We start from the raw sequence: 26,368 nt of genomic DNA on the forward strand, positions 1-26,368 counted from the left end.
TGGCTTCTCCAATCTACCTGAATCATTACCAGCTAGAAGCAGCGGTCACTGGGACTTGGACATGAGCTGCAAAGTATAGTATGGTGACAACAATTCCAGTGCCATGTGGACTTTTCCTGGACTCCTGCTCCTTGTGACAGCTCCTACAGACTGAACTGTGGTTGGGTTGCATTTTTCAGGGATTTGACATGGTGATGGGGCCAACTTGGACTTGGTGAACATGTTAAGGACACTACTCTTTTATGGATTCTTGCTGTACTGGCCAAGAGTTGGCTTAAAGGCTTTTAATCACTGTAAAAAAAAAATAGAAGGCTGGGTAAAGAAGATGGGGCACATATACACCATGGTATACTAGTCAGCTAGAAGAAATGATGACATCGGATCACTTACTGCAGATTGGTGGAATCTTGATAACATTATGCGGAGTGAAATAAGTGAATCAGAAAAAAACAAGAACTGCAGGATTTCATACATTGGTGGGACATAAAAGTGAGACTATGAGACATGGACAGGAGTGTGGTGGTTACGGCGGGTGGGGGGAGGGACAGAGGGGGGGTACAAAGAAAACTAGATAGAGGGTGATGGAGGACGATCTCTCTTAGGGTGATGGGTATGCAACAGAACTAAATGACAAAATAACCTGGAAATGTTTTCTTTGAATATATGTACCCTGATTTATTGATGTCACCCCATTTAAATAAAAATTTATTTATTTATAAAGAAACAAACAACTGCAATGAGATACCACCTCACACCTGTTAGATTAGCTATCATTAACAAGACAGGTAATAGCAAATGTTGGAGAGGCTGTGGAGAAAAAGGAACCCTCACACACTGTTGGTGGGTATGTAAAGTAGTACAACCATTATAAAAGAAAGTATGGTGGTTCCTCAAAAAACTGAAAATAGAACTCCCTTATGACCCAGCAATCCCTCTACTGGGTATATCCCCCCAAAACTCGGAAACATTGATACGTAAAGACACATGCAGTCCCATGTTCATTGCAGCATTGTTCACAGTGGCCAGGACATGGAAACAACCAAAAAGCCCGTCAATAGATGACTGGATAAAGAAGATGTGGCACATATACACTATGGAATACTACTCAGCCATAAGAAATGATGACATCGGATCATTTACAGCAAAACGGTGGGATCTTGATAACATTATACGAAGTGAAATAAGTAAATCAGAAAAAACCAGGAACTGCATTATTCCATATGTAGGTGGGACATAAAAGTGAGACTAAGAGACATTGATAAGAGTGTGGTGGTTACGGGGGGAGGGGGAGAGGGAAAGGGAAAGGGGGAAGGGGAGGGGTACAAAGAAAACTAGATAGAAGGTGAAGGAGGACAATCTGACTTTGGGTAATGGGTATGCAACATAATTGAACGACAAGATAACCTGGACATGTTATCTTTGAATATATGTATCCTGATTTATTGATGTCACCCCATTAAAAAAATAAAATTAAAAAAAAGAAAAAGAAAATTTACATGAAACTATTTTGAAAACCACCACACACTCTAAATGTGAATTCTGAATAGCCAAGAATAATAATCACATACCACAAACACAAAAGGAATAGCTAAAAAGAAGTACCAAGTACTGTGTGCCAGGCTCTGTCGTCGCCCTCTATGTGTCCCAATTGTCACCGCTGTGAAGCAGTACCACTGTCCTCCCCATTTACACATGAAACATTGGGGTCCCAGAGCCTGAGTCACTGACCACAGAGCCCATCTAGCTCAAGTCTCTGTTTTCAAACACTAATACTTTTTCGCTTCTTAAAAATGAAGTTACTCCTAGGAAATGGAACAATATTATATTTCAACACACATCTATTTCCTACAGGAAGAAAGGAGTTCTCAAAAAGAAATAAAGAAATAACAGGAGCTTGACCAGGCGGTGGTACAGTGGATAGAGCATCGGACTGGGATGCAGAGGACCCAGGTTCAAGACCGCGAGGTTTCCAGCTTGAGCGCGGGCTCATCTGGTTTGAGCAAAGCTCACCAGCTTGAGCCCAAGGTCGCTGGCTTGAGCAAGGGGTCACTCGGTCTGCTGCAGCCCCACGGTCAAGGCACATATGAGAAAGCAATCAGTGAACAACTAAGCACCACAACGAACTGATGTTTCTCATCTCTCTCCTTTCCTGTCTGTCTGTCCCTATCTGTCCCTCTCGCTCTCTCTCTGTCTCTGCCACACACACACAAAGAAATAAGAGGAAAAGGAACTAAATAATATTTAAAATACAATGTACCAACATGGAGCAGAATCCTAGACCATAGTAACAGAACTGTGTGCATTCCTATCTTTTATAAATATAAACAGTTTTTGAAATCATTACCAACCTGTTTTTTTGTTGTTTTTTTTTTACCAACCTGTTTTAATTTATAAGTGAATAAGAGACTTTGCTGAAAAAATACAAAAATACATACGAAACAGTCCTACCACGATGGAAGCTTTATTGTATTTACTGACTGTAGTACACACCCAGGACTGACATTGGGTTATCAGCAGTGGGATGATGCTCAAACCGATTTTCACCATTCGCTCTGCACAGTGTAGCTACTAAAGGTCATTCCAACCTTCCTTCCCGTCCTTGTGGCTGAAGTTTCATGAAGCACCACTGGGCAGCAGCCTGGCCATCCTGAAAATGTCCCAGAAACTCAGACCAGGTCAAGAGCCCGGTGAGAGGATTGAAGGTCATGAAGAGGCCTCAGCGGAAGGTTGAGCTCTGTAGAAAGACCACAGCAGTTCCTCCGGCAGTCCACAGACCATTGCACAGAATAAAACCAGTTCTTATAGCAAAGCAGCAGCTTAGGACTCAGTACTAACAGTTCTTTTCCCACTGGTGCTTGAGGAATTTTCTGCACTGCCACTTTTTATGGACTCCAACAAGTTTTTAATTCTTTCACTCGCAGGCTTTTTCCTGCTTTTCTTGGCACGAGACGCGCTCTTGGTTACAGAGGGCAGCAGCAGGGCTGCCAGCCCCCACGGCTGGCTCCGGGCTGGGGAGGGCTGGCCTTTGTCGTTCTGATACAAAATCCAGGCACTTTCTCTGGCCAGGTCAACAAATTTCTGCAGCTGACTCTGACTTACATTTTTGCTGATGTTGAGAGAAGTTTCAAAAGGATTCTGAATGTGCAGTGGAGAAGATTCAGGTTTGTTCTGCTCTCTTCCCTACGGTTTATTACAAGCAAAAAAAATTCACACATACATGAAGGGCCAGATAAAACAGTTTGGTTTAATAAAATGTCAAAAACATGTAAAATACCAGGATTTTACAGAGTAAAGCATTTCCTTCCTAAGAGGACTGGGTATGAGTGCATGTTAGGCATTTGTGCATGTGTGTGTACTTATGACTGCCTGATGTCTCACTGCAGTGTCTGAGTGCTCTTTAGATAAGCGCTAACCCAGTTTATGAGCTATTAATGATACTGCTCACAGTGAGAGTGGACTGAGTCGGTCAGTAAAAGTATTTTTAAAATAACCAATCTTTTACCTAACAGAATAGAGCTTGGAAGGAAAAGAAATGGAAAAGGAAAATGACAGAATATAATGTAAAGATACATTTATTTTTCAGACTTGCTAAAAGCATCTATTACAGTGGAAAAAGAAGCACAGAAATTAGAATCCTAAAATAAAATACAGCAATTAATGGTTCCTGTGTATATAATCAGGCAGAAAGAAAGGAAGAAAGTATCATTCACTCCGCACTATGAAACACTGCAGCCCTGGCTGGTTGGCTCAGTGGTAGAGCGTCGGCCTGGTGTGCAGAAGTCCCGGGTTCGATTCCTGGCCAGGGCACACAGGAGAGGCGCCCATCTGCTTCTCTACCCCTCCCCCTCTCCTTCCTATCTGTCTCTCTCTTCCCCTCCCGCAGCCAAGGCTCCATTGGAGCAAAAGATGGCCCGGGCGCTGGGGATGGCTCCTTGGCCTCTGCCCCAGGTGCTAGAGTGGCTCTGGTGGCGACAGAGCAACGCCCCGGAGGGGCAGAGCATCGTCCCTTGGTGGGCATGCCGGGTGGATCCCAGTCGGGCGCATGCAGGAGTCTGTCTGACTGCCTCCCCGTTTCCAGCTTCAGAAAAAAAAAAAAGAAACACTGTAGTGTCCTACTCTATCTATCATTCCTGAGGGACAGCTTAAATAGGGCTTCACTGGTTACAATGTCCCACAGGGAAACAAGCTCACACTATGACTCATGAGAGCCACAAGGATCCATTAGCCAATGGCATCTTTTCCTCTTTCAAATGATATCACGTATTACTTAAAAAAACAAATGGTTAAGATTCTCCAATGTGTACAAGCACCTGTTTATTCCCTAACTTCCCTCCTGCCAATGCTCAGCAGGGTGCCCACCTCCGCACGCCCTAGGGGTAAGAGTGCAGCAAGGACAGAGAACTATGTCCGGTGACCTCTGCCCAACCTGAAGCCGGAGCTGGTGTTTCTGCTCTCTCTCTTCCCCACACTTCCTTTAACAAAATCTCCACCAGCGAGATAAAAGTTAGGAAAGAAGGAGCAAAGGAGAGTTGAAGAAACAACAACAACAAAAATCTGAGTATGAGAAGCCAACCTTGTAAGGGTTGTAACCAAATGTCCAAATGATAAACAGAATAGACCCATACCCCGACTTATGAACAAATTTTGCCTAGGGTTCTGCTCTAATTTTCTTCTTCATAAAGTGTCTATCATCCCAGCTATTCAGATGACCAAAACCATGAATTCACTCACTTAAATAAACTAAATCCTAAGGGCTCAAATTGAGGGAATCACTAAAATCTACCCTCGCAACCAGATATCCAATTTGTTTCCTAGGAACACAAATCCAAATTTCAAAACAACTGTATGTAAAATTATGCTCTCCAGAAAACTTCTCAGAATATATGCCACATTTTGAAAGCCACAGTATCAGATGCTGGTGACTGACCTTAGTTAGCTCCTTCACACATCAATTTCCTTATCTGTATCTATTTACTTCAGAGTTAAAATGTAATAAAATTTGTTACAGTGTTTTGAAAACTAAATATGAGTACAGTAAGATACCAGATACCAAATCACCAAATATTAAAATATTACTTACTTGTCGAATATTTATGGAATTTTTATTGAAAGCAAAATTTCCAAAATATTCAAAAAATTCCTTCAGTAGTAATTCTGCAAGAAAATAAAACAAGGAAAATAAGGGGAAAGTCTATTTCAATAAAAAAAAATAGAAAAAAGAAAAACACCTACCTAGTGTTTCTGTGTTTCCTGAAGGTTTAATTCTATTCAAGTCACGAATAAACGTACAGTTGTGGCCTTCTATTATACACTTATCTTCTGTATCTTACATAAACAGAAATAAAAATATTTCTCATTATATTTCAAAAGGTATTCCTTACTTCAGAAAAGAAATCTGTAATTAAATAAAAGTTAAAGATTAATATTTCCTATTACTCAGTGTTTACATACTTACAGTTAACAGGCTTTAAAATTCCATGTAAAATTTTAGCATAATTATACTACAGTAAAATGGACATTATGATTACTCTAGCCTATGAGAATTCCCTCTCAAGAACCAATGTTTCTTAGTTGGCTATCTGAGGTGAATAGCATTCTAGTTATAGTTACAAATGAAAATGCAGACAGCTTCCATCTTTCACCAAGTCAAATCTCGGCACCATTTTCCTCAAGCACATTTCATTTTGATCTCCATTTCAAGTCTTACCATCTTTCTATGCTTTATTTTCAACAATCTATCCAAAGTGAGATGCTCCAAGAGTTTTGGAGAAAAAAAACCAAACAGCAAATCCCCCCTCCCCCTTTTTGTGGCAGAGATAGAGAGAGTCAGAGAGAAGGACAGATAGGGACAGACAGGAAGGGAGAGAGATAAGAAGCATCAATTCTTTGTTGCGGTTCCTTAGTTGTTCATTGATTGCTTTCTCATATGTGCCTTGACCAGGGGGCTACAGCAGACTGAGTGACCCCTTGCTCGAGCCAGCAATCTTGGGCTCAAGCTGGCAACCTCAGGGTCTTGAACCTGGGTCCTCCACATCCCAGTCCGACGCTCTATCCACTGCACCACCGCCTGGTCAGGTCAAATAGCTAATTTCTAAGATTGGAATTCAATACAAGAAATTTAACAGCACACTAGACCTAAACATTCCCCTCTTCTAACAGTATTTATATCTTTACAGGTAATCATTTCCCTATATTGATAAACATAGAACTACCACAAAGTCCCTCACCATTCACTGTACAATATTGCAGGCAAATTCCCACTTTTCAAAACTCCAATCACTGGCCACCTGACCTGAAAGCACTTCCTAACTCCAAGGCTGCTGCTCCACCCTCTGTTCCTCAGCATTCCTCTCCCTACACTCGGATTTCAGGTAGCTATTTCCTGACACCAGTCTGGGACCACAAAGGCCACTGTCCTATTCATGCTGCATCTCCACCCAGTCTCACCCACAAGTGTCTAACACAGAACAGGCACATAACCAATAATCTGAATGATCACTAATCTTTGACTTTGAATGCTTATCTAAAATTGTCAGAGAGAAGTTAGAAAGGGAGAAGGTAATTCCTCAGACTAGGTAAAGTTCCATCTGTTCTTCCTGCCATGTCGTATGTTCCAATAACACTCAGACTCTCTGGGAGGCAGCCTACACACTGGTTAAAAGCACAGGCTAGCCTGACCAGGCGGTGGCGCAGTGGATAGAATGTCGGACTGGGATGCAAAGGACTCAGGTTCGAGACCCTGAGGTCGCCAGCTTGAGCGCGGGCTCATCTGGTTTGAGCAAAGCTCACCAGCTTGGACCCAAGGTCGCTGGCTCGAGTAAGGGGTTACTTGGTCTGCTGAAGGCCCACAGTCAAGGCACATAAGAGAAAGCAATCAATGAACTAAAGTGTCACAACGAAAAACTAATGATTGATGCTTCTCTTCTTTCTCCGTTCCTGTCTGTCCCTATCCATCTCTCTCTCTGACTCTCGCTCTGTCTCTGTAAAGAAAAAAAAAAAAGCACAGGCTAAAGAAGGTGAAATAGGCCCTGGCCGGTTGGCTCAGTGGTAGAGCATCGGCCTGACATGTGGTAGTCCCAGGTTCAATCCCCAGCCAAGGCACACAGGAGAGGCACCCATCTGCTTCTCTACCCTCCCCTCTCTCCTTTCTCTCTATCTCTCTCTTCCCCTCCTACAGCCAAAGGCTCCTCAGGCACTAGAATGGCTCCGATTGTAATGAAGCAACGCCCCAGAGGGGCCGAGTATCGCCCCCTGGTGGGCATGCCGGGTGGATCCTCGCTGGCTGCATGTGGGATTCTGTCTGTCTGCCTGCCCCCCTTCTCACTTCGGAAAAATACACACACACCAAAAAGGTGAAATAAACACAACCAACAATTTTCACTCCTCCAAAAACACCACTAAAACAAACAGAAAAGTGATATAAAATTTGAAATATAGAGAACAGAAGAAATAAGAGCAATAAAAAAAATTTAAGTTAAAGGGCAGATGGACAAGTAGCAATGACTCAGGAGATCTGAGAACACTGACTCCTAACCAGCTTACGGAAAGCCAGGAAGAAACCAGTAAGGGCAGAGTCCCTGCAGCTCAGACTGGAGGGCTGCAAGCCAATGGTTCAAGGAACCCTAAGACTCCACAGAGCTTCTGACCCTAACAGAAAACTTCATATGCTCATAGCCAGTCCTGTTCTTCCAGTAAAAAAAGATTAGAAGAGTCATTTCTGGGGAAGACAAATAGCCCAAAAGGAATGACCCAAAGATAGTGACATCTAAAATTCCCTACATGAAACAGTCCAGCCAATTGCCCCACAATGAACATGAATCAGGCAACAGACGCCACCTACGCTCACAGATTCAAATTAACTTTCTGGTTTCTAACTCAAATATGAGCAGTAATTCAATTACTGGATACCTGAGAAAGGCCCCTACCATGAAACTAAATAAAAAGTACTAGAAAATTAGAGACTAGGCAGGGAAGAACTAATAGAATATTTGTTGCTTCTAACTATTCTGAGAAAAGATTTTGACAACCGGTAGCAAGTTGGAGGTTCAATTAATGTTAAGTAGATTAAAAAATTAAGCAAACAAAAAAAGTAGTAGTATTAAAAACTATTAACTTCAAAAAATGTAACAAGTTGGGCAGGAGAGAAAATTTACTTTGCTCCATGGCTCAGATGTGAATAATGTTTACCAGAATTATGCTATAGCTACCCTCAAAATATGAGAGATGTGGGGTGGACTACAGGAGGAAAGAGTTCATTCGTTTTCAATAAAGGGAGTGATGGTATCTAACCTAATTAAAGTCAAGAAACTGCAATTCAAGCATTTTATTTTAGAAATGTGTGTGTAAAATACCAAACAGGCCGGCCGTTTGAGTTAAAAGGGGTTACCCACAGGGAGAGTCAAAAGCAGCAGAAAGAAGAGTTTGTAGAACACGTTTACTCTTTCCCTATCTGCATGTGTAACTGATAGAACTACACTTTAAAAACCATAATTTTCATCAGACAATATTAAGTGAGTGGAAAGGAGACCACAGTGTACCTATATTTGAGATATCTAGATATATACAGAGAATGTGACAAAGAACTCATTTATAAAATATATAAAGAATTCCTACAAATAAGAAAATGATAGATAATCCAATAAAGAATAGGCAAAAACTTTCAGAAACCTCACAAGAGATACCCAAATGGCTAATAAGTATATGAATAGGTCCTCAGCCTCAGTAGTCATTGGGAAAGAGCACACCCTGAAGCCACTACCCGTGCATTAACAGCTACCTTCAGAGGAATTAACACCAGGTATCCCAGACGTGCAGCAATTAGGACTTGTACACAATGCCTGTGGGAGTTGACACTATAGAAACTGGCAATGTCCCTAAAGCTGAATATACCCAAATCCTAAGATTCAGAAACTCTACTCCTGTATCAGGGGGAATGAATACTTTGTAAAGTACACGACTGTCTAACCAATATATGCCGTATACCTGAAAATAATACAAAATAATATTGAATATATACTATAATTGAAAAAGTTAAAAAATAAAGGTTTGGCTTTAAAAAGAATAAAAAAGAAATTTGACTCCTAGTATACACTTGACAGAATTGAGCACCTGTGTTCACCAAAAGAAATGTGCTAGAGGCCTGGCCAGGTAGCTCAGTTGTTAGAGCTCCATCCGGAAGCGAAGAGGTTGCCTGCTCGATCCCCGGTCAGAGCACATACTGGAGCAGATTGATGTTCCTTTTTCTCCCTTCCTCTCTCTAAAATAAAATAAACAAACAAAAAGAAATGTGCTAGAATCGGCACACTAACACTACCTATAATATAGTCCCAAAGTTCAAATTACCCAAATGCCAATCAAAAGTAGAATTAAAATTTTTTTTGGTATAGTAGATGACTAGAAGGAATCTCAGCCAGGAACAAAGATGCAGAGACATGTCAGAGACAGCCTGCCCTATAATGGGGGACATGTTGTGGGTGGGGTGAGGCTGTTATATTGAGTGGGACACTTGAATCCATGTTAACACAATAAATTTAAAAGTTTAATTAAAAAAGAAAAAAAGCCACCCTAGAGAAGCTTGGCCATGGACAGCCATAGAAGAACTGCCACAATCTAACCGTTGTTACAGTACACTGTGCACAGGGTGCCTGGGAGCCGACAGTGCACTGCCTCCTGGGAGGAAGGCAGGAGAGACCTAGCACAAGACACCAGGACTGAGTTTCTCTTCTTCTTCCCTGGCTGAGCTCTGAGGGCGTTTGCCATGTAAGAAGAGCAGGGAGAACACCATCTCAGGCAAAGGGACAGAGTCGTGAGACAGGACACCACCAGATGGTCACCGTTCCTAGTGCAGAAGCTCCTGGTGTACACCCAGGAGTCCCAGAGAAGAGGAGGAGACCGCAGCTCATGCAGGGCTGTCACACAGTGTGATCAAGTCTGGACTTGAACTTGCTTTAGGCTCCAAACAGTGGTTAACAGAGTTCTAGAAGTGCTGGAAGGTGTTCCAGAAATTCATGCTGTCTTCTATTAAAAACCAAACAAGCCTGACCAGGCCACCAGTGGCGCAGTGGACAGAGCGTTGGACTGGGATGTGGAGAACCCAGGTTCAAGACCCCTGAGGTCTCCAGCTTGAGCGTGGGCTCATATGGCTTGAGCAAGGCTCACCAGCTTGGACCCAAGGTTGCTGGCTCGAGCAAGGGGTCACTCGGTCTGCTGAAGGCCGGCGGTCAAGGCACATATAAGAAAGCAATCAACGAACTAAGGTGTCACAACGAAAAACTAATGATTGATGCTTCTCATCTCTCTCTCTCTCCCTATCCCTCTCTGTCTCTGTAAAAACAAAACAAAACAAAAACAAACAAGAAAGCAAGAAAAAATAATATATTTTTCTTTTTCTTTAAATTTTATTTATTGGTTTTAAAGAGAGAGGAAGGGGAAATTGAATTGGCAACCTCTATGTATCCAGACAATGATTTAACCAACTGAGCTATGCGGCCAGGGCTACTTTATCCTTTTTTTAAAAATCCAAACTGAAGCCTGACCTGTGGTGGCACAGTGGATAAAGCGTCGACCTGGAAATACTGAGGTCGCCAGTTCGAAACCCTGGGCTTGCCTGGTCAAGGCACATATGGGAGTTGATGCTTCCTGCTCCTCCCCCCTTCTCTCTCTCTCTGTCTCTCTCTCCTCTCTGTCTCTCTCTCTCTCTCCTCTCTAAAAATGAATAAAAAAATAAAAAATAAAAAAAAGACTAAGCCTTTAAAAAAAAAAAATCCAAACTGAAAAAAAAAAAAAATCCAAACTGGCCTGACCTGTGGTGGTGCAGTGGATAAAGTGTCAACCTGGAATGCTGAGGTCACTGGTTCGAAACCCCGGGCTTGCCTGGTTAAGGCTCATACAAAAAGCAACTATTAGGAGTTGGTATTTCCCACTTCTTCCCACCACCATTCTTCCCTCTCTAAAATTAATGAATAAACAAAAAAATTAAAATCTTAATTAGAAAAAAAGCCCAAATTGATAGCCTTTATTAAAATATCAAATGTGAAAAATTCTTTTATAACTAATTCAAGACTTCAAAAACCAAAGCAGAGCTTGTCTCAAATGCCCTTTGCATTTGTGGGCAATGCACACCTACAGCACGATGCAGAGAAGCAGCAGAGAGCAGCCTGAGACTGCGCACCACGTGTGACAGGAGCTGTGAACGGCCAATGTGGTTCTGTGAAGTAGAAAACTAAGGAATTCCAAAACGAGTTTCATCTGTTTCAGTGCCATAAGATGTGAATACATTTATTTAAACTTATTTAAAAATAGATTTGGGGCCCTGGCCAGTTGGCTCAGTGGTAGAGCGTTGGCCTAGCGTGCAGGAGTCCCGGGTTTGATTTAAATTTGTTTACAAATCATATTCTTTCCCCAAAATATTAGAACTTTAAACCTCTGTACTAGACTGTGATCCTGAGGATATTGTCCATATCCGTACTGCAGCAAGGTAACATGGGACATACAGTAAGTAACCAATAAACATGAATGAACACCACCAAATAAGGAGAAGACACAGGTATGGTGTGGCCCTTTATTTCAACCTCAGAAGTGAGCAACGTGACCGCCACTCCACCAAAACACTTCCTACTCTCCATTAACCTATCACACTGAGCTCTCCTTAGGGCTCAATTTCACGCTGCACTTACACTGTTCACAGGAAAGGAGAGATCATTTATAATTTGGATAAAAAAGGGAAAGGGGCATAGAAGAGAAACTTATAGAACCAGGCAGAGAAACAAACAGTATGAACACAGCCAGGACAAAATATGATGAGAGTAATTGTAGTATTGGCAGGGATGTAAAATGACTAAAGAGGAATCGTGGCAGAAGAGGTTGGAAAATTTAAGTGAAAGCCTTAAAGAACAAGCTAAGTAAACTGGGGTTTATTCCAGGGAATAAAACACCTTTTAAAGTCACTTCGTTCATTCATTCATTCATTCATTCATTCATAGAAACAGGGAGAGGAGGAGAGAGATGAGAAGCATCAACTCATAGTTGCTTCACTTTAGTCGTTCATTGATTGCTTCTCATATGTGCCTTGACTGAGGGGCTCCAGCCCAGCCAGTGATGCCTTGCTCAAGCCAGCGACCTTGGGCTCAAATCAGCAACCCATGCTCAAGCTGGTGAGCCCCTGCTCAGGCCAGATGAGCCTACATTCAAGCTGGCAACCTTGGGGTTTTGAACCTGAGTCCTCTGCGTCTCAGTCTGAAGCTCTATCCACTGCGCCACTACCTGGTCAGGCTAAAGTCACTTTAAACAGGAAAGACTTAGAAGTGTACTTTATAAGAATATCCAGGCCGTGGCTGACTGGCTAAGTGGTAGAGCATCAGCCCGGCATGTGGATGTCCTGGGTTCGATTCCTAGTCAGGGCACACAGGAGAAACGACCATCTGCTTTTCAACCCCTCCCCCTCTCCTTTCTCACTCTTTTTCTCTTTCTTCCCATCTCACAGCCACAGCTTGATGGATTCAAGCATGTCAGCCCCAGGTGCTGAAGATGGTTCCCTGGAGCCTCCGCTTCAGGTGCTAAAAATAGCGTGGTTGCGAGCATGGACCCAGATGGGCAGAGCATCAACCTCAGACGGTGTTGCCAGGTGGATCCCGGCCAGAGCGCATGCAGGAATCTGTCTTTCTATCTCCTTTCCTCTCATTTAGAAAAGAAAAAGAAAAAAATCATTTGGCAATATACAGGATGGGCAGACTAGAGTGTACATACATTTTGAGTGTATCCCTAAATGATCTTCCTTTTAGAATTTAGGATCTTAATACTTTGATATCTCCTTGAACAGTCTATCAAAATTTCAATTTTTTATAACATAAATAGCATACTAAATTTAAAATTTATCTTAGATTGCTTACAAACTTTAAACTAAAAAGAATTTAGGATTTTAGAACGTCATAAAATAATGTTTAGAAACTGACAGAAACCGGAAAATAGGTTCAGATTTAGAAAGCCATCTATGAATCTGTCATCTGCACAAAAGTTGCATTTGGAACACGTTTTTCCCAAGCTTCGTCAAACTAAGGGAGAGGCTCCAAACATCTCAAGATAGTTGTAAGCAACCTTGTCAACTGATGCAAAAACAAACAAACAATCATAAAAACCCAAAAAGCCCAGATCCTCAGAAAATACAGGCCTCTGTTTCACAAGTCCTCTGTTCGCATGACTCCTTATGGGCATTAAAAATAAAAAGCATTTAAATTGTAAATTCACAAGTCTTTACAAATACAGAAGACAAATTGCATGACTTTGATAACACATGGTCATTCACTCAAAGTGTCAGAAAGAAATGAGATACTGCCTCAGGACTTACCTGTCAGCGTCTTTAAGTAGTCTAGTGTTGGAAGAATAGGGGGTGATCGTCTCTGGAGAAAAAAGATGACCATCATGGTCAGGGAGAAGTTTGTGATCCAAGCACCAGGAATACTGCTTGTTAATGAGTGTGCTCGAGCCCAGCACCGGACACTGAACACCAAGGCTCTCACTCGGGAGTCCAGGGCACCAAATATATAGAGCAGTTCAGAACTCTTCAAGGCAATCCTTCAAAAGAGAAAAATAAAAAGAATTTTCAACCCCCCAAATTATGACCCCACAGTTAATAAAACACATACCTGGAAACATACCTAAATATATCTTCCTATACTTGAATATATTCACAACACCATGACCAGAAAATGAAAAGTATGATATATTTGCAATATAAAACAATATGAATGTTGAATATCAAATGCATGCATTACCATTAAAACATTCTTCTAAATGTTGACAATTACGATGTAGTTCTAAAACTTACAACTTAAAAATCAAAGGTCCTAAACATGGCTTAAATCAGGGAGACACACTATGCAGTGCTCTGTAATAACTAGCAACACGCAAGCAGGGCTCTGCCCCAGTTTCACACCACAGTGATCTAGCCTCTGGTAAACAGGTCAGCCTAAAAACAGAGTAACTATTCTACTTATTTTATCAAGGAAGTATAAATGCCTTCAACGTTAGACAAAATTACTTAAGTCTACTACTTGTAAAAACCAACCCACAAAGATCAAGTGTCTATTAAGAAATGAGATCTCAGAGCCTATTTTCCATAAGTTTCCTAGTGATACTGTTACAATGCAAATAATAATCAGAAATATCTTTAAATATTTAAGTTTCTACGGATCAAAACATGCCTTGCAATTTCTTAAAAAACAGAGGGCACATTTCATTTAACTATATCACCTTCAAACTGTCTATAAACTTCTACAATGGCATTTACGTCCTAAGTTTAAAGAGAATAGAAGAAATAGTAAATCAGAAATTCACAGTGATTAAATGCCTTACTATGTAGTGTGATGTTCCTATAAGTATCACATGGATTCAAATATTTTTCCATCATTTTTGAAAAAGCGGTTTTTATTCAACTTGTGATAATAAACGTTACCTTTACGTTAGAATAAAAAAATATTTTGTCTATGACAATGAAGCTGAAAATAAGTATCAAATAGTGTGAGGTATCTAACATAAAGAAACAATGCGCCTGACCAGGCGGTGGCGCAGTGGATAGAGAGTTGGACTGGGATGTGGAAGACCCAGGTTCGAGACCCCCGAGATCGCCAGCTTGAGCACAGGCTCATCTGGTTTGAGCAAAGCTCACCAGCTTGGACCCAAGGTTGCTGGCTCAAGCAAGGGGTTACTCGGTCTGCTGAAGGCCCACAGTCAAGGAATATATGAGAAAGCAATCAATGAACAACTAAGGTGTTGCAATGCGCAACGAAAAACTAATGATTGATGCTTCTCATCTCTCAGTTCCTGTCTGTCTGTCCCTGTCTATCCCTCTCTCTGACTCTCTCTCTGTCAAAAAAAAAAAAAAAAAGAAAAGAAAAGAAAAAAGAAACAATGTAAGGATTAAAAACCTGAAACACATTTAAACAAATTTTTAAAAACCTGTCCCAATAAGACAATGAAAATAACACTATTAAAACATAAATACCATTTTGTTCTACTTTACATACTAGAGAGAAAATTTAATGTTAGAAATTGCAGTGCATATTTTTGCTCCAAGGGCTACTTGAGCGAAATTCAGAAGTCCTCAGCACTGTGTTGTTAGTGGACATTTGATTTTAATTAAAACTGCCCTAGTTGGGATTTTCTGAATAGTTTTAGTTGTGATTACTTATGTTACAAATACAATAAAATAAAATACTTGCAATGAGAATACTAGAATTAAAAAATAAACTTTTCAATTAGGAAGCTTTCCCTATCAAAAAAAAAAGTAATCAGAGTATGAAAACTTGTTATTCTTATCCCATTTTTCTTAAGCAAATAGTTGCTAGGATAATAAAGTGAAAATATGCTAAATAAAAACCACACAGTCTAGTTTCTAGCTTCAGAAAAATACAAAAAAAAAAAAAAACCAACAAAAAAAACTACAGAGTCTAAAATGACTCAGACTTTCTTTTTTTAATTAAAGTTTTTTTTTTTTTTATTGAGAGAGAGGCGGAGAGGCAGAGAGACAGACTCTCCCCATGTGCTCCAACCAGGATCCACCCAGCAAGCCCCCTACAGGGCAATGCTCTGCCCATCTGGGGTTGCTGCTTGGCAATTGAACTATTTTAGCACCTGAGGTTAGGCCACGGAGCCATCCTCAGTGCCTGGGTCAACTTTGCTGGAATCATTCAAGCCATGGTTATAGGAGGGGAAGAGAGAGATAAAAAGAAAAGGAGAGAAGGGAAGGAAGAAGAGGCGCAGAGAAGTAGATGGTTGCTTCTCCTGTGTGCCCTGACTGGGAATTGAATCCGGGACATCCACATGCCAGGCCAATGCTCTACCGCTGAGCCAACTGGCCAGGGCTCAGACTACCTTCTGATTTAAGCAAAGACCAAATTTGTGTAGAACACAAAGTTGACTATATCTGGAGGTAATTCAGAAGTCACAAGCAATCTGCTACTTCATTTTCTCAGTACATTTAGAAGACCATATAGCAAAGACTATATTCTGAAGGTACTTTTACGTTGTCATCAGCAACATAAGTAATAACAATGAAGCAGTCCTTCTAGAAGATGTTAGTCAGGTAAGATAACACTGTAACATAATATCCTAACATTTTATTTGTGAATACCAAAAAACTCTTCTGTATAAGAGAAAGCGTTTCATACTTTTCAAACCAAGTGTTCAAATCTTTAAAAGAGTACCATTAGAGCTTGTCTAAGAGTCCAAAGCTACTAGACTATTTTGTACGAGAAAAACCATGCTAATACCTTATAATATTCACATTTAAGAGCTCATACCTATTGTTAGTAGTCAAATCACACTGAAATCCAGACGCCTGGTGTGAGAACCTCACCAGCGGACAACGAGCGTTTAATATCTTCTGTACCCCCACACAGCCAGGGCCAAACTGGTCAAGGCACTCTCCTATCACAGACAGGATCTTCTGAGTTGCAACTCTTTCTGAAGGAACATTTTTCACTTGAAACTCCATCAGAAAATTTCCTGAGGTCTAAATAAAAACATTTGTAAACAGGGGTTTTTTATAAAAAGGAAATCCTAACATAAACTTTTCCAAAAGGATGTTCAAAATCATTTCTGGCAAATATAGACAAACAAAACAAAAACAAAAAATAAAACACAGCCAAAAGCAGGTGTGACAATACAGGTGCAAGGCCAGCTGGTTGACAAAAGAAAAGACAGAATAAGTAAGTAGACTTAACTACACACAGAAATCTAATGTTTAACTAAATTAACTACAAATTACTGGGGAAAACAAATGAGGTAAGAGACGATTAAAAAAACCCTAAATCCCTACTGTGGTCCAAAACTCAAAGTAAACTCAACATGAGTCAAAGACTTTAATCAGTCCAGTACTAGAAGACAATGAGTATTTTCACAATTTCAGAGTTGTGAAGGATTCTCTAAGCATTATACAAAATTCTAGAACACAAAAGAAGAAATACAATTACATAAAAATTAAAACCATCTAAGACAAAGCATCTATTCACTACTAGATAAAAAAGTAAGACAAGGGTCACATGAAGTGCTACCTTCCCTAATTTATGAAGTGTCTGTACCTATGAAAGGAAAGAAAACCCACCCAATTCTAAAATTAGGCAAAAAAAGACTTCAATAAGAAATTAACAAGAACAAATAAAATGGCTAAGAAACATAGTAAAAGATGTGCTTGTTCTCTAGAAACTACAGGAGACCTCTCACTGATCAGTCTGGCAAAGACAAAAGGCCGACAGGACCCGCAGTGGGCAGTGCAGGGAACTGCGGACACTCTGTCAGGTGAGTGTACTCCACTTAATCTTAGCCAAACCCAGGAGCGCTGGGTCAGGGGAAGTGTAAACTTCGATGTACCTTTTGGACAACTTAAATATCTATGGAAACTTTAAATGTATACTCTGACTAGCTATTAAAGTATGAGGACATTACCCCAAAGGAATACTTGCATCAATGAGTCAATTTACAAAGCTGTTCACTCACTGAAGCATCATCTGTAAGGCTCCCCACTCTTCACTACCTCTCTCCTAGAATGTATTCCTACTGAAAGGATTCAGGCCCCAATCATGTTTATCGTGGAAACTCATCCCCTTACTCCCAGATGAGTGGGCCAAGCCTGGGCAGCTACTGCAGACGTGCACCATTCATTCATCCAAAGATCTCTACTAGGAACTGGAATTAAGGTTCAGAGGCAACCACGTGACTGAAAAAATATGTAACTCAGAAGTTTGGGGCAGGTGCACTCTATACCGCAAACACAAAAATGTCAAGAAAATCAATGGGGGGAGAAGAAGGGAGTGAAGGGGAAAATAAAGCAAAATTGTGTGGAACTATTTCTTCATGGATTCTTTACAGTTTATACTTCCTAGTTTTAGTCCTTTCCTAAGCCTCATCCACATTCCTCACTCTGGGTTCTGTGAAGATTCCTCTATTACTTTTTTTCTGTTTTTATACTAGTTTGATTGGTTTCTGTTATGTATAACGAAAGAATATTATATGGTGAGGGGAAAAGAAACTACCCTAGTTGACTAAAAAATAACAGACTAGTTAGGTAAACCATGGCACATTTATTCCCAGGAATATGCTGAAGCCATTAAAAAGGATATAGCAGATTGAACTGCCAAAGCAATATTAACTGGGGGGAAAAATCAAGTTATAATCTATATACATTAAGTTATAATCAATCTATAAAGATTAAGTTTACATTAAAAAGAGCATGTCTAGCCTGACCAGGCGGTGGCGCAGTGGCTAGAGCGTCGGACTGGGATGCTGAGGACATGGGTTCGAGACCCTGAGGTCACCAGCTTGAGCGCAGGCTCATCCTGGTTTGAGCAATAGCTCACCAGCTCGGACCCAAGGTAGCTAGCTCAAGCAAGGTGTTACTCGGTCTGCTGAAGGCCCACGGTCAAGGCACATATGAGAAGGCAATCAATGAATAGCTAAGGTGTCACAATGCGCAACGGAAAACTGATGATTGATGCTTCTCATCTCTCCGTTCCTGTCTGTCCCTATCTATCCCTCACTCTGACTCTCTCTCTGTCTCTGTAAAAAAATAAATAAAAAGCATTGCTATATAAAAAGAAAAAAATACATAATAAAATAAGTTACTCATAATTTTCTCTGGAAGTAGTGAAACCAGAGGTATTTACCTTATACATTTCTGCAACTATTATTTTATAATCAGAACTGAAGATTTAAAAATATACAAATGTGACATGTATGCAAACAATCTCTACAAATCAATGTTATATTTTCTCTATTGAGTTTTGTCATTGGCTGGCAAAATAGATTTCTATTTACTAGCAAACTTCTATATTAGATTAAAAAATGAACTGCCTCTAAAAACATTAAAAATTTAAAAATCTAGTTCAGTCTCTTTGCTATAATATCTTTTTAACTTTTGTTTTCCTAGTCCATTCTGTTTTAAAATACAAACACACAAATTTATATGAAAGGATAAACTCAAACAAGAGGAACCAATAAATAAAGTAGGAGTTACTCAATGAAAAGGCAAAGAAAATAAAAAAACTTTTATCAAGATTAAGCAGGTCTGATGTGACTAGGTGGTGGTGCAGTGGATAGAGTGTTGGACTGAGATGTAGAGGACCCAGGTTCGAGACCCCGAGGTTACCAGCTTGAGCGCAGGCTCATCGGGTTTGAGCAAAAAGCTCACCAGTTTGGACCCAAGGTCACTGGCTTGAGCAAGGGGTTACTCGGTCTGCTGAAGGCCCATGGTCAAGGTACATATGAGAAAGCAATCAATGAACAACTAAGGTGTCGCAATGAAAAACTGATGATGGATGCTTCTCATCTCTCTCCGTTCCAGTCTGTCTGTCCCTGTCTATCCCTCTCTCTGACTCACTCTCAGTCTCTGTAAAACAAACAAACAAAAACCCACAAAAAAAACCCCACACATGCTTTTTCAAAGTTTTAATTAAATGACTGAATCCCTTACACTGTTTGGGAGGATGGCAGAGATAGATACAGGCTAACTTTACAGTTAGACGTGAAGGTGAGAAAGAACATGAATGGAGTCCCTAAATCACACACTGCAAGAGGAAATGGGTGCAGGGAGAAAGGAAATGTTCATTATACAGAAAGAGAAAAGAAAGGGGATGAAAAGCAACAGCAAAGCATAAAAATAGAATATAAAAATCAGACAGAAATGAATCCAAAAATTATCATAATAATAAACAAATACAATGAACTCAGACTTACATATTTGAGTAAAAGCGTAAAATTTAGTGATTTATAAGAGCTATACCCAAATTGTAACAATATATATATATACAAAGGCTGAAAAGAAAGATATAAAAGACATGTGAGGTAAACAGCAAGTGGCCATATAAACAAACAAAAATAAGAGATAAAGGATATAATTTAATGGCAAATGAACTCAATAAGAAGATAAAATAAGCCCTGGCCGGTTGGCTCAGCGGTAGAGCGTCGGCCTAGCGTGCGGAGGACCCGGGTTCGATTCCCGGCCAGGGCACATAGGAGAAGCGCCCGTTTGCTTCTCCACCCCTCCGCCGCGCTTTCCTCTCTGTCTCTCTCTTCCCCTCCCGCAGCCAAGGCTCCATTGGAGCAAAGATGGCCCGGGCGCTGGGCATGGCTCTGTGGCCTCTGCCTCAGGCGCTAGAGTGGCTCTGGTCGCAATATGGCGACGCCCAGGATGGGCAGAGCATCGCCCCCTGGGGGGCAGAGCACCGCCCCTGGTGGGCGTGCCGGGTGGATCCCGGTCGGGCGCATGCGGGAGTCTGTCTGACTGTCTCTCCCTGTTTCCAGCTTCAGAAAAATGAAAAAAAAAAAAAAAAAAAAAAAAAAAGAAGATAAAATAAAATTCCTATATGTACCTAACAGTCATTGAATAAAACAAAACTCAAAACAAGAAATTCTAAGTTAACAAAGCCAAAAATCATGAGATTTAAAAATATGTCAATAACTAGGTCACGAAAATAAGAAATTAGTTAAGATACAGATAATCTGAATAACACAATAAGTAACACTGGCCTAATCAAAAACTTCCAACCTCTTGAAAAGAACCATTTTACTATTTATGTATAGAATTTTCTCCAAAAAATGATTACATATTAAACAAATACAAAGAAAGACTTTACAATTAAAAAGAATCAATATCAAATAAGCCATATTCTTTAACCACAATGTTTACTAAGTTTAAAAATACACATAATTTTATATAGACTTTTACTTTTCTAATATCTTAATTTTAGTGATATAAAGAAAATTAATTACCTTGTGAGCACTGAATTTTCCAATTTCATCTAGATCCAAAAACATGTCCAAATCACAACCTAATTTCCCAAAACTGTTCACTGATGAGCCGAAGGGCCGCACGGCACAGTCCGGGAAGTAGGCAGCCGCAACATCCTCGATCAGCGAGCAGGTGAGATAGCGGAGCTTCGTGTTCTCCTCCGTGAGCTGGAACTCCTTCAAGAGGGTGTTCAGCTGATCATCTATCTAGCTGGCCAAAGAAAAACAAAAGATGAAGAAAATGTACAGGTCATATAAAATAATTGTCATTTTACCTTCAGAGATTTAATGGCTTCAGAGCCCTACCTTACAAATATACAATCTATTTTTCTTCAGCCTTAAAAGCCAGCTTTGTAAAATATTCTTTAAAAAGCAATGGGAAATGATGACAATAGCAAAATAAGTTAACCAGAATTAAAACTACTACTTTTCTTAGGCAATGAGTACAAAGTATTGTTTTAGGAAAATGAAAATAGTAAAATGCTCCAGAAGAGGTCAAGAACAACCACAAAACTAGACATTTTAAAAGTTGAGGGGACAAAAGAACTAATATTAAAGGCAAGAAACACCAGAGATAAGCAATGCTTCAAGTAAGGGAGGCCCAAACTCTGTGTTCCCTAAAATGTCAATTGTGTGTGTATGTGAGATGCTAAAATGATTGATTACATTTTGAAGGTGTGCACTGGAATTAAATATTTAAAATACAAATCATAGCTTTAAATGCTCATATTTGAAAATAATATTAAAACTAGCGGAACAAAGCATTCAAGAAAAATTAATGAGTAAATGGAATATAAAAAGTTACAAGTAAAATTTTAAGAATTAGAAAATCATGAACTGATTCTTTGAAAGGACTACTTAAACTAGCTAAACCTCTGATAAGTCTAATAAAAAACAAAACTAATACAGTGTATAAACATTATTAGAGTAGGAAAAAGAATTAAAACCAGAAATAAGATTTTAAAATCTGAAGAACAATGCCATGTACAAGTTATGTTATTATGTTAACAAGAGAAAGCAAGCCTGACTAGTTTAAAGGCCTAGAGCTTTGGGAGAGTGCAGGTGCCTCTGAGGCGTACAAATGGTACATTATTTAATAATAACAACATACAAAATCATGTGCACATATATATTTTTTAAGTTGGATAAGTATAGCTATAAACTTACACTTTCTGCATCACGAAGTAATTCAAAAAGCTTCTTGTTTGAAGGAGGCGACTGGTTACTACATGGTACACTGGACTGTTCCGAAGTCTGGTCTGATGAGCTCTTCGACTTCAAGTTGAAAAAGCGCGACCTGAAGGGAATCGCAGCATCTGTGCCCATGCTGGGGGTGCGAGCTGAGCTCTGCAGTGAAGCGACACTGTCCTTCTGACAAAACTCTACAACTGCATAAAGACCCTACATCAAAAACATGAAAGGAGAACTCACTTCAAAATGATGTACTTACCACAGTAATATTTTAGTTTGTATTTCAAAGCAATTATTATAACATGAGAAAATATTATTTTTAAAATTTATAAATGCTTCTAATAGGAGCATTGGTTTTAATCATAAATAAATTAAGGAACAATATAAATAATAGTCAAGAGAAGCTAAAAAGAATGCTGAAATAGAAAAATTAAAAGGCAAAACAGAGATCCCTCCCAAAGGCCTTCAGCCCTAAGACAATGGTACAAAAAGTATTCAAATAATGAAATTCTTCAGTTATATACTGCTTGTAATTCTGTAATCTTCCTGTAAAGATTTCTATTATCATATCTCAAAAAAACCCACAAAAACCCTTCATTAAAGAAATTAGATAAAGCGTAGGATAGCAAAAGAGAATCTAACTTTACCATACTGCAAAGAGGTAAAAGAGCAGGAAAGAAAAATAATAATAATTTATGTTGTTTTTTTAAATACTTACAAAACTTTCAAAGAAGAAATGATTATTAATAGGTCCATGTTGAGATAAATATTTGAGAAACTTTTTTTCACTGACTTTATTTGGGCAAAGTATTAAAATAGTCCGCTGTGCCTGTTCTCGCCTTTCTTTCTGCACCTCAGAGAATCTCTTTTTGAGAGTCCTGTTTTCAGAGCCTATGAATGAGACACAATCATTTCCAACACTCATACACATGTATAACTTAAAGCATATTTTGATAAAGTGTATAAAATTTTATATCTATCTAAAGACTTTATCCTAATCTCAATTTCTTTCTTCTCTTCTAAGGGATGAAGCTACACAACCTGATTCTACCATTCTCTTGTGATTGTCATTAAATTTTATTCCTTCAACGAGTACATAAGCATGGAGCTGCTGGTGGCCATGCTCCCCACCAACATTCCCGAGGAAAAGAATTGGGAGGCAATGAAGCCTCGGAACAACAGCTGAGGAAACAATACTTCATACTGACCACATCCATCCTGTCTGCCTTCAGCAGCCATGTCTCTTTCTGGAGTTTGGTGACACCAGCTGGTTTTCCTCCCTTTTCTACTGAAGCTAACTTGAATTAGCTTCAGTCACTGGCACCCAACAGGCCTGAAGAATACACTTCATAATTTTTATTCTTATATCAGGGTTCTCTCACTACTCAGGTGAAAGCTATGACAAAACTAAGATTAACATAGAAATGGGAAATCAGATTTTAGCTCATTATAAACATTTTTCAACTATTAGAGCTTGACCAAAAATGAAACTGCCTGCTTTAGAAACAGGGTCCTCCTCATCAGTTGCTAGGGACATTTTGGCAACGAGTTCACACACTGAGTGAAAAGCTGAATTGGATGTGTCTCAAGTTCCTTTCAATGATAAAATGCTTCCAAGTGAGAATAGGTGTAGTTACCTTCCCTTTTCAAAACTGAAGAATTCATTCAAATTAGGACTTTGTTGCTGGTTATGCCCCACAGGAGTCCCTGAATACTTAGCCATTTAAATGAAACACTTTCCTAAGGAAGACAACGAAGCTGTAATAAGTACAGTTTTGGAATCACTTTTTTTTTTAAAGATTTTATTTATTCATTTTAGAGAGAGAAGCCAGGGAGGAGCAGGAAGCATCAACTCCCATATGTACCTTGACGAGGCAAGCCCGGGGTTTTGAACCATCAACCTCAGCGTTCCAGGTCAACGCTTTTACCCATTGCGCCACCGCAGGTCAGGCAAGACTTTGTTCTTATCTTAGCTACTGAACAGCTGGGTAAGTCGGAACTAGCCACTTGGACTTGCCCATTTCCTCATCTATCAAATGGAGTAATAATAATTCCTTCCATACTTACTTTACAGTTTTATTTTTCAAAGAGCATATGAAAACACTCTGAAATTTAAAGTACTACACAGACGTTAAATTATAATAGCTTCTTTGGCAGACTCCTTAGTCACATTTTCAGAGTTTAAGAATTTTTAAGAGAAGCAGCTTCTACTAAAAGCAACCCAATCAGGATTCCCAGGAAATGTCCCATTAAGTAACATTTCTCACTGTCAACATGAGTCTTTCATGGAGTCTGATGAGGAGAGCAATCCTATCATGTATTTTATAGGAAAACATTTTGTATGTTTGGCCTACTTTAGAACTGTTCCCAGAAATAATGCCACTTATCTTAGAACTGCAGCTCCAAGAAACAGTAGAAATGAACACATTTTGTGTGGCAGCTCCACGTGAAGTCTACATCAAATTCAGCCATATGAGCTTGCACACGTTATTCGGATCTCTGAGCCTATTCACACCTGGAAAAGTGAGGCGCTGACACACCACCTGTCTCACTAGATCGCTTTTAAATACTGACCACAAGAGGAGTTCTGTAATAGGGAGTGGGCTTCTTAGTACACAAGCATATCAATTTACTATTTTTAACGTTTATTTTATTGATTTTAGAGAGAAAGGAAAGGGGAGAGAGAGACAGGAACATCGATCTGTTCCTGTATGTGCCCTGACCGGGGATCAAACCGGAAACCCCTGCGATTCCCGAAAATGCTCTAAAACCAACTGAGCCATCCGGCTGTGGCCAAGCACATCATTTAGAATGCCTGCTCCACCGAATGTCTATCAGTTACCAGGTCTAGTTTGCTCAAAATCGATAGAAGAATGGAGTCGAGGGTAGTAAACGTCGCGGGCAGAGCCCTGAATCCGCGAGCCCGGGGTTCCGGTGACTCCTCAAGGTCTCACGACACTGCTCACTACCCACAACTCGTACCAAAGGCGGAGACAGCTATGAATCATGACGTAAGCGACGGCACGTGGCCCTCCTGTCGTCATCACTGCGATCACTCGGCCACATTGTAATACACTAGGAAACTGGGCTCCGGACCGAAGCGTCAGAGGCTTAAGCGATTTCCATGCGGCGCACGCCGGTCCGCGGAGAAAGGCGCGGCGCGCGCCCCGCCACCGCGGCAAGCACCAGCGGCGGCCCCGGTGCCCCAGGGAGACAGAGCAGCACGGGTCACAGCCTCATTCTGTCGCCAAAGGTCCCACGGCCGTTTCTGCCGGCCGCGCGCTCGCCCGCGGTCCCCGTCTCTTCCCCCTTCCTTTGCCCGCAGTCGGGCCGGCTACGGCGCAGAGCGAGGACACGGCGCCATCACCTGTCTCTACGGTCCCCGAGGACGGCTGTTCTCCCCTGGCGTCCGCGGCCGCAGTTCCTGGGTAGCTGAGAAGCCTGTGGATTGGACGCAAGACTTGACTCTTCTGAGCACATATGGGTAAACGGGTCAACAGGCCCACACTGCATGCCGCCATTGCCAAAGCGGCAGAAACACTGAGACTAAAGGGCACGCAGCTTCCACGCATGCGCACTGAGGCGGCAACAATGGGAAGGCTCGAGGGTCAAACTAGGCGTAAGATGTTCGATTGTCAAAGGAGAAATGAAGTCCGGAATGAAGACTTGAGTTTTCAGACGTCGTTTATTTCCACTCTCCACTAGTTCTGTACAAGAAGACGCTAATAGATTCAACACGCCCCCTTTCAAATAAAGTTGTGGAGAGAAACAGAGAGCAAGGTCGTAAGAAGCTGTGATCTTGGCTGTGCCTGTTTTGCAGATGCCCTTTATCAGGTTGAAGAAATTACCTTCTCTTTTTGTTTAACAAAAACAAACATGTTTGTTTCTTATCATGAAGGGATGTTACATTTTGTCAAATGTTGTTTTCTTTTCCTGCGTCTATCAAGATGATATTATGGTTTTATTTTCTATTCCTTTAATATGGTGAATTACATTAATCTTCAGGTATTAAACCAACCTTGCATCCCGTATATAATCCCACTGGGTCATGGTGTATAATCCTTTTTTTACATGTTGCCGCATTTTGCTTGCCCATATTTTTTCCATAGCATACACAGTAACTGGATTGCCTCTTTTTATCGTGCCCAGTATAGTCTGTTCTCAGCCCACTGACTAGAATGTTGTGATCATGCCATTATATTTTTTGTTTGTTTTTCAAAACCCTAGGGGCTTCTTTCTCACTTCATTACTATTTATGAAACTAGGATTTGTAATAAAAATTAAAATATAAACAGTGTCTGAACTTCTTTGAACTAGTGAAGATCAAACTTTTAGTATGTCCTTCAGAAAGTTTAATATTTGTCACAATTACAAATCACATAAGCTCTGATCCAGCAAT

The 26,368-nt window shown here is 40.4% G+C and overlaps 1 protein-coding gene across 2 annotated transcripts; it reads right to left on the minus strand.

Annotated features, from left to right (window-relative positions):
• Positions 1–2,445: 2,445 nt before the first annotated feature.
• MTPAP (mitochondrial poly(A) polymerase) lies at positions 2,446–25,799 on the minus strand. 2 transcript variants are annotated; one of them, XM_066280095.1, is made up of 9 exons: positions 25,337–25,799; positions 22,688–22,860; positions 21,946–22,179; positions 20,761–20,985; positions 16,296–16,507; positions 13,343–13,569; positions 5,233–5,325; positions 5,081–5,154; positions 2,446–3,180 (listed from the first exon to the last, which is right to left on the minus strand). In XM_066280095.1, exons 1-9 carry the CDS (start codon positions 25,539–25,541, stop codon positions 2,818–2,820), a joined length of 1,806 nt encoding a protein of 601 aa, XP_066136192.1. In that variant the 5' UTR covers positions 25,542–25,799; the 3' UTR covers positions 2,446–2,817. The 2 variants fall into 2 exon arrangements, with proteins under 2 accessions (XP_066136192.1, XP_066136193.1); XM_066280096.1 differs by lacking the exon at positions 25,337–25,799 and adding an exon at positions 23,607–24,216.
• Between the last annotated feature and the right edge of the window lie 569 nt (positions 25,800–26,368).

The sequence above is a fragment of the Saccopteryx bilineata genome, chromosome 5 (genome assembly GCF_036850765.1).
Source record: "Saccopteryx bilineata isolate mSacBil1 chromosome 5, mSacBil1_pri_phased_curated, whole genome shotgun sequence".
NCBI lineage: Eukaryota > Metazoa > Chordata > Mammalia > Chiroptera > Emballonuridae > Saccopteryx > Saccopteryx bilineata.

What these genes read in the sequence shown, in the direction of transcription:
- MTPAP (XM_066280095.1), bottom strand. Translation starts at nt 25,541, where the DNA reads ATGCGTGGAAGCTGCGTGCCCTTTAGTCTCAGTGTTTCTGCCGCTTTG. An exon ending in ATTTCTTCTTTGAAAGTTTT is followed by an intron (nt 22,180 to 22,687) that starts GTAAGTATTTAA and finishes TTTTTGATGTAG; the next exon opens with GGTCTTTATGCAGTTGTAGA. An exon ending in ATTCCATAAATATTCGACAA is followed by an intron (nt 3,181 to 5,080) that starts GTAAGTAATATT and finishes AATAAACCGTAG; the next exon opens with GGAAGAGAGCAGAACAAACC.